General features: G+C 43.5%; 1 protein-coding gene across 2 annotated transcripts in view; it reads left to right on the top strand.

The window, feature by feature from the left end:
* SERINC5 (serine incorporator 5) overlaps window positions 1-8099 on the top strand; it is a 58073-nt gene that overhangs the window by 6082 nt on the left and 43892 nt on the right. The window contains exons 2-3 of one of the 2 annotated variants that reach the window (XM_015571634.1): window positions 2981-3148; window positions 4045-4083. In XM_015571634.1, the coding sequence (XP_015427120.1) occupies window positions 3065-3148; window positions 4045-4083 (123 nt within the window). In that variant the 5' untranslated portion in view covers window positions 2981-3064. The remainder of the gene's footprint in view (window positions 1-2980; window positions 3149-4044; window positions 4084-8099) is intronic. The other variant, XM_015571635.1, reaches the window with a different exon arrangement.

Genomic DNA, 8099 nt, shown 5'->3' with positions numbered 1-8099 from the left:
ATATATCTGTCTATCTGTCAATCATATCATAGAATTATATAGAGTGAAGGTGAAAATATGGAAGTTTGAAAAGTCAGATCTATAATATGCCACCTGACTTTAGTAATAGAATAAGATTAAAACAGTATGACTTCCTTTTCACATTTTCCGTAATCACATCTCTCTGTCACTGTTTATTTGTCTTTAAATGACCAGTTAGGTTCACATATTATGTACATGTCTGTTCATTTTTCTCTTCTGTGGAGATATTAAGGTTAAATGTTGATTCTGCTGTGACAAAGTTCTATCATGGAACAGGAGAGTGTTTAAAAATGTATGTTTTCCAAAATAGAATATTTTATTAATCTCATTTGAACTTGACATACAGTAAGACTGGTTATCTAAGACCACAGAACTAAAGAGGTAGCAACCAATGAAGGAGATAGTTGAGAAAGAATTTGGAAGGCATGTGAGTGGAAAGAAGTTAGTAAAATCGGGGATAGAAGACATGATGGAGTGAATTGTAAAGGAAGGTCATCTGTAAGAATACCATACAGGCAGTGGTTTGGGGTCCCACTTGTGTGGCCTGTTAGCTCAGCCCAAGTAGAATAATCTTACAAAGCAGTGACCTAACATTATGAAGCAAGAAGAGTCTTTTGAGGAAGATGGCTTGGGAAACTGAATGAAGGTGGACAGAGTACATTAGCAAAATTTTAAAATAATGATATAGTGCAGAATGTCCAAGGGCTCAAACAATGGCGGATTCATTACGTAGATGAAATAACTTGGGAAACGACATTCCCAAGATCTGGCTTAACATCCTGTGATTACAGGCGGTCTTATACCTGCTTACCTATGATCTCTTCTCATTTTAAGTGATGTTTATAGTGTGGCATTCTAATTGATGCTTGTTTTGCAGCTGTGCAAGGTCTTGAACTTCATTCCAAATCATTATCAAGAGACTGAATTGTTAGGTTGTAGGTTTTATATAGACTGTACTATATTGTATATAGGTTTAGTTGTTATTTGCAGTTTATAATCTCTTTTGTAGAAATCTCTCCCTGACACCAGGTGTGTCTGATTAGGTCCAGGAGACCACAGCATAAGCATAAATATTGTTACCACTTTATAAATGAGGAGTCTTAAAAGGGGTTAGTAACTTGCTCATGGTTCAGAATTAGTAGTGGGTGGCAGACCCAAGCCCCAACTCAGGCAGGGTGGCTCTGAGCTTGAGCTTTTAACAACACTACGCTCTATTTCCTTATGCTTTTTAAAAAATATATATATCTTTATTGATTTCAGAGAGGAAGGGAGAGGAAGAGAGAGATAGAAACATCAATGATGAGAGGGAATCATTGATTGGCTGCTTCCTGCACGCTCCCTACAGGGAATCAAGTGCACAACCTGGACATATGCCCTTGGTGGGAATCAAACCCTAGACTGGGGTGGGCAACCTTTTTGTGAGTGCGTGCCAAAACCAGCAAAATCTCTGACTCAAAATTCTTCTGCGTGCCAACCCTATTTTTTTTTTTGAGAGCGTTACGCCTACTTGATATCTCTTAAGGTGTACGTATGTGAAGAACCTTGAAGAAATAATAAAGTCCATTCGAGCAACAAAAACACAGTATATGATGATGAAAAATATATTTATTTTTTAATGTATACATGCTATGTAAAATTATTTCTTTATCTAAGATGCACCTACACTGAATTATCTGAAAAATAAAGAAGTCGATATTAAGAAAAAAATTTAAATGGAAGATTATAAGAGAGGGTTTTGCGTGCCAGCAAAAGTTACTGGCGTGCCATGTTTGGCACGAGTGCCAGGAGTTGCCCACCCCTGCCCTAGACCCTTCAGTCCACAGGCTGATGCTCTATCCACTGAGCCAAACCAGCTAGGGCTATTGCCCTGTGCTTTACTAAAGATCTAGTTTCCTTTTAGAGCAGTGGAAATACACTGTATGATATTATAATGATGGAGATGTATGATTTTACATCTGTCCAAACCCATTGACTGACTATTCAGTGAATCCTAAAGTGAACCATGGTCTTTGGGTGATAGTGATATATCAATGTAGGTTCATCTGTGCTAACAACAGCAGCAAAGCACCGTTCTTATAAGTAATATTAATAAATGGGGAAGGCTATGCATGCATGGGAGTAAGAGTCAATATGAGAAATCTCCGTACTGCCTTCTCAATTTTATTGTTAACCTAAAGCTATTCTAAAAAATAGTCTTTGAAAAGAAAAAAAGTTAGCACCAGACCCAAACCTGGAAACTTAATCCAAATTTTATTTAGTGTCCCCAAATGTATAGCTGCCAGTAAAGCCCAATCAGAGATTAAAAAAAAAAAGAGCTGGTCTCCCCAAATAAAAGGTGTGTGTGCTGTTAATGGTACAGAGGAGCTCTCTGCTCCTCTGAGCCCATGCCCCGCACATTAGCCTGACAGCTTACATGAGGGGCGTGAAGCTGCGGAAAACACTGTGTGGGTGAGAGGCATCTATTCCCTGTGAGCTTCAAGTTGGACACTCCCGTTATTTCCTGCAGAGGAGGACGGGTGCGCGCATACATAGCCTTTACATCCCAGCATGTGCCTGGGTGTTCATACAATTCGTTCTTTTGCTCATGGATTTTGACAGTCCTTTTCTTGAGCCCGATTCCCTGTTTTTCATGTTCTCCTCACCTCACTTTGGCCTTTTTCTAGTTCTTGGCCTCTTGCTTTTAGCCGACCCCAGAAATCTTTATTTTGCCTAAGAGTAATGATTATAGTGCTTTTTCTGTTTAATTATTGGGCATCTCCCAAGCCTTAATGCTTATCATTAAAGACAACCTTAAACCCATTCTGCTGAAAGCTTTGTTCACATACTAAACTGTTCCAGCATGCTCTATGGGCAGGATGGCTCAGAAAAATGGTAGCTGAAAGGTTGACCCACAGAGGGCTGGGGTTAGCAGGTTTATAAAGCAGTGGCTTTAAGAGGATGTTCTGTGTTTCTTTTTCAGTTGGCCTGCTGCTGTGGGACTGCTGGCTGCTCCCTCTGCTGTGGCTGTTGCCCCAAGATCCGACAGTCCCGGAGTACCCGCTTCATGTATGCCCTCTACTTCATTCTCGTCGCCGTGCTCTGCTGCATCATGATGTCACAGACTGTGGCTAATGAGATGAAAAAGCACGTAAGTCTGCCCTGTTTCAGCTCTCCTCATTTCTGATGGCCGATGAGGGTGTGTGGGAAATATCCACTTTAGCGGATGGGCCCACCCACCCAGGCCCACCCACCCCAGTGTGGTTTTGGGTACACTCACTCTCTCCAAACCTTCAGGGAAGCCACTTTAATGCTTTCCTGATCTTAAGTTGTAGTGTGGAGGCAGACTGATGCTATTCATGGAGAGGATTGCATATTTTGTCTTAGCCTTGTTTATAGCGTTTCTGATTAGATGTACAGTTTTTTTCTTGTTCTAAGGATGGCTGCCAGTATCTCAGGAAGTAGCTGTTATAAAACATTTAATTTGGCCTGAAGGGGAAGTATGATAAAGCCTGTGATCATTCCACAGGTAATGAGGCAGCTATAGGGCGATTTTTACTTTTCTGGATATGTTACTTGTAGTGTGGGTGTCTCCAGAGGTGAGGATGCAGTTCCAGCCATTTCTCGAGCAATGTATGTAGAGGTAGGCCTGGCATGTGATGCTGACAGAGACACATATAGGACTTTTTTTCTGGAATTTCCCCATAGTAGGCTATTAATCAGCCAGATGATGGGGGCAGGGATGTGTTGTGGTTTTTGAGGGAGTCCAATAAATAACACAATCTTGCCCAGCCGGTGTGGCTCAGTGGTTGAGCATCGACCTATGAACCAAGAGATCACGGTTTGGATTCCTGGTCAGAGCACAAGCCTGGGTTGCGGGCTTGATCCTCAGTAGGGGACATGCAGGCGGCAGCCGATCGATGCTTTTCTCCTCATTGATATTTCTATCTCTCTCTCCCTCTCCTTTCTTCTCTGAAATCAATAAAAACATATTTAAACACACACACACATACACACACACACACAACACCATCTTTCCCCTCCCAGGTTCTGAACAAATCGACAAAAAGATTACAGTGTCAGCAGGTACATGCCAAACATCACCTTTCCCCCTCACAGACCTGATGTGAGACAATGTGGCTTGTATCTGCAAGGAAGTGGGCATCCTACTACTGATCTGCAAAATGAGTCAGACTTACTCACTTGGGGAGTCCACTGGGCCAGGGCAGGCTTCGTCTGCAGGGGCACCATTTGCTGGGAAGAGGAACAGTTAATGCTCCTTGGGGCAGCTCCCTTCTTAGGGAAAAGGAGAGGAAAGTGAGCTTTGCAAGGCCCCTTTGCCCTTACAGCTAAGTGCTCTGTGCTGTTGGAACGCCTCCCCTAATGGAGATGGCATCCCCAGGAGCACTCCAAGGAAGTGGTCCTTCTCCCCAACCTTATGCTGCAACTACTGATTATTTTTTTTAATGTATTTTATTGATTTTTTAAAGACAGGAAGGGAGAGAGATAGAGAGTTAGAAACATCGATGAGAGAGAAACATCGATCAGCTGCCTCCTGCACATCTCCTGGGGATGTGCCTGCAACCCAGGTACATGCCCTTGACCGGAATCGAACCTGGGACCTTTCAGTCCACAAGCCGATGCTCTATCCACTGAGCCAAACCGGTTTCGGCTACAGACTATTTTAAATACACTCAAGTGCATCAAAACACCGTTTTTAAAAAACTCACTTGATATTTTCTTATCCGTTCGTTAAAGTAGGCGCTTTGAAGCTTTCTGTTAGGTAATGCTTTTATAATTGTGGTTGTATGATCTGGAATATACCAGAACTACTATCCAAACTTGTGAGATTAAGATTCCCCTCTGATTGCTTCACACAGTGGACTCTCACTACTCAGTAAGGCACCGCAGTGGGCGCAGTGGGGCATTCGAACTTGTGAGAAACGAAGCTGATAATTCAGAAGACAAGGCATAATCTTCTGAGGCATAAAACAAGGTGGAAATGCATAAGGACCATAGGAGAGGAGGCACGAAGTTCTATGGAAGTTTGGGGTCACTGAGACCAAGAACTAAGGCTGCCTTATTAGTTTGCACAGGTTTCACTCTATCTTGATGGTGTTTGTCTTGGATTGTCTTCCTCTTACCATGGTTTAATCTTCTATGTTTGTGACAAGAAGTTTAAGAGGAGGAATACCGACAGGGTAGATTTTATTTTTATACTAATCTGAGCGTATGTTTATTGATTTTAGAGAGAGAGGAAGGGGCGGAGAGAGATGCGAGAGAAACATTGATTGATTGCCTCCTGTATGTATGCCGACTGAGAATCGAACCTGAAACCTTTTGGTGTACAGGACAGTGCTTCAACCTACTGAGCCTCCCGGCCAGGGCTTACAGGGTAGATTTTAATTCTTATTCTGAAGGTCCACTTAACCTTCCACATACTACCTTTGATTTTTAGGTAACTTAATGTTCTATTTAAATTCAACAAGGATTGACCTGAGGACTCACTGTGGTATTTTGATAGGAACTCTCAGTGTGGACCAGATGTCTATGGGTACGATCTCTGCTCTTTGCTCTTAAGAAGTTTTCAGCCCTGGCTGGTGTGGCTCAGTTGGTGAGCATCGTCCTATGCACTGAAATGTCACCGGCTCAATTGCTGGTCAGGGCACATGCCCAGGTTGTGGGCTCGATCCCTGATCAGAGTGCATTTAGGAGGTAACCGATCTATGTTTCTCTCTCTCCCCCATCTTCCTCTCTCTCTAAAAGTCAATAAAAACATATTAAAAACATAAAATAGTATTCAATCTCTGTAGAATTAAACTTTGGATCCAAGAAACAAAATCTGAAACCATATAAAATATATGATATCTCTTAGTGGCAAACCCATCAGAAACGTTGTTACTGGAGGTAGCGATCACTTTGGAGCCACATGTATGTATATATGTATGTATGTATGTATTTATTTTATTAATTTCAGAGAGGAAGGGAGGGGGAGAGAGAGATAGAAACATCAGTGATGAGAGAGAATCATTGATTGGCTGCCTCTTGCACGCCCCACACTGGGGATCGAGACCACAGCCTGGGCGTGTGTCCTGTGACTGGGTATCGAACCGTGACCTCCTCGTTCATAAGTAGATGCTCAACCACTGAGCCATGCCAGTTGGGCTACAGGTACATATTTTAGGATGTGATTTTCATAATAATAATTTTAACATTTGAATTACCATCCGACTAACCTGCCCTGTGAAATAGTCCGGAAACACACTTGCCAGTATCTATGATTTCTGATGTTTGTAGAACATTTAAGAAACAGAAGATATTTAGTCGTGTTGCTAGGGAAGGCTTCATGGAGGAAGTGACTTGTGTGATAATGAGTGTGTTAATTGCTAGTATTTATTGGGTGATACCATGTGCCCGGTTTTATTTTGAACTTTTACCTGTGTCATCTCATTTGTCACTGTTCTACTCACCAGATGAGGAAACTGAGGCATTGAGTCATGTAAGTACCTAACTCAAGGTCTCCAGTTCTGGTTGGTAGAGTTGGGATTTGAACCCAGGCAGAATGTGTTCTTAGTGACTGAACTGTACAGGTAGAGAGAAGAGAAAACAACAAGAACAGACATGTGTAGAAGGACAGAGTAGACATGAGTAGGTAAAATGACCAAGTCTTTCAGGAATTTCAGTGCTCAGGTGTGTCATTTGACCATGGTCTGATGTTAAATGGGTAGCCATTGTAGAGTCATGATAGAGGAGGAGGCTGTCACCAGAGAAACAGACCGAGATACTTAGGGCAATGGACCCAGCAGTGGTGTGTGTGTGTGTGTGTGTGTGTGTGTGTGTGTGTGTGTGTGTGACTGTGTATGTGACTGTGTGTGTGACTGTGTGTGTGGTGTGATTTGGGGTCAGAGCAGAGGGAGGAAGGGAGGAGAGAGAGAAGGGGTTCTTATAAATGGGAGCTTCATAGAGGCTCTTATAAATGTTTCTTTGCCTGTCCCTGAATGTACTTATTTAAAAATGGTTTGGCTAGGCTTCCTGCATAGGGAATGAGGTCCCTGTGGGCGAAACCAATCCTTTTCCATCGTTAGGGCCTCACAGGAGGCCGGCCAGCTGATCACAAAGTCAGCTTGTTTCATGGCCTATAGAATAGAGTCTGACCTCATCCCCAGGCGGTGCTTGAGGGTGGGTGTTGAAAGGTCCCCTTATGGGGAAGCACACTGGGCCTCTGCTGAAGTCCTCGCCCCCTCATTGTTGGCCTGAGGGAATGTTTGAGTTGTGATGGGAGGAGGAAAAGGCATGTATGCTGGTAACAGGCCGGAAGGGAGTGTGCAGTTGCCTCCCACCCAGCATTCACGTGCCATGGACAGGTCTCTGTCCACAGCCACCTGGGCCTTTGTTATATGAGTTAAGAACACGAGGGCAGCAGCTTTTTCACTTGTTTTCAGTTTTTGCCTTGGTGTCAGAATGTGCTCTGTTTTAAATTTGAACAAGAGGGAACTACAAGGAGCTGCTGGGCCAAACTTCGCCCTGCTTCTTCCCACTAGGGGCGCTCCTCTTTCCCGTGAGAGCTTTGGACCAGAGGAAGCACTGCTGTGCTGGTTGAGTAGGGCGTGATTTTGTTTCCTGGAGCATTTCCCCATTTGATTGCAAGTCATTCGTGTCTGTTACCATGTCATTCAAGTGGTACAGTCTTGCCATATTTGATGCCTGGGGATTAAAAATCCATTTTAGAACGTAGAATGCCAAAAAATGAGTGAGGGATTTAGGCCTCTTGACTTGCACCACTAAATCAAGATGTAACTTCTCCATTTGAGTTTGGGGCACCCTGGGTAGCTACGGGCTTTTTGGGAGAGCGGAGAAAGGACTCCTTGTTTTCTGTGGAAGAGAGGCCCCTAAAACCAAGGGGAGGACAGGTGACTCATGTGGCCCTCAAACCTTCTTCCCTGTGAGGTCAGTACGCCAGGCCCAGGGGGGAGGAGCCTTGCATGTTCCTAACCTGAAGCATCTTAGATCCATTTTCCTCATCCATGTTCCACTTGGTGCCTGGGCTGCTCCAATTCATTGAGATGGGTAATAGGTGGTGCCCGAGATGGCTCAATTTCCAC

The sequence above is a fragment of the Myotis davidii genome, unplaced genomic scaffold, assembly GCF_000327345.1.
Source record: "Myotis davidii unplaced genomic scaffold, ASM32734v1 scaffold44, whole genome shotgun sequence".
Lineage (NCBI taxonomy): Eukaryota > Metazoa > Chordata > Mammalia > Chiroptera > Vespertilionidae > Myotis > Myotis davidii.
Note: the sequence above shows the minus strand (reverse complement) of the source record. Positions and strands in the feature narration are given on the sequence as shown.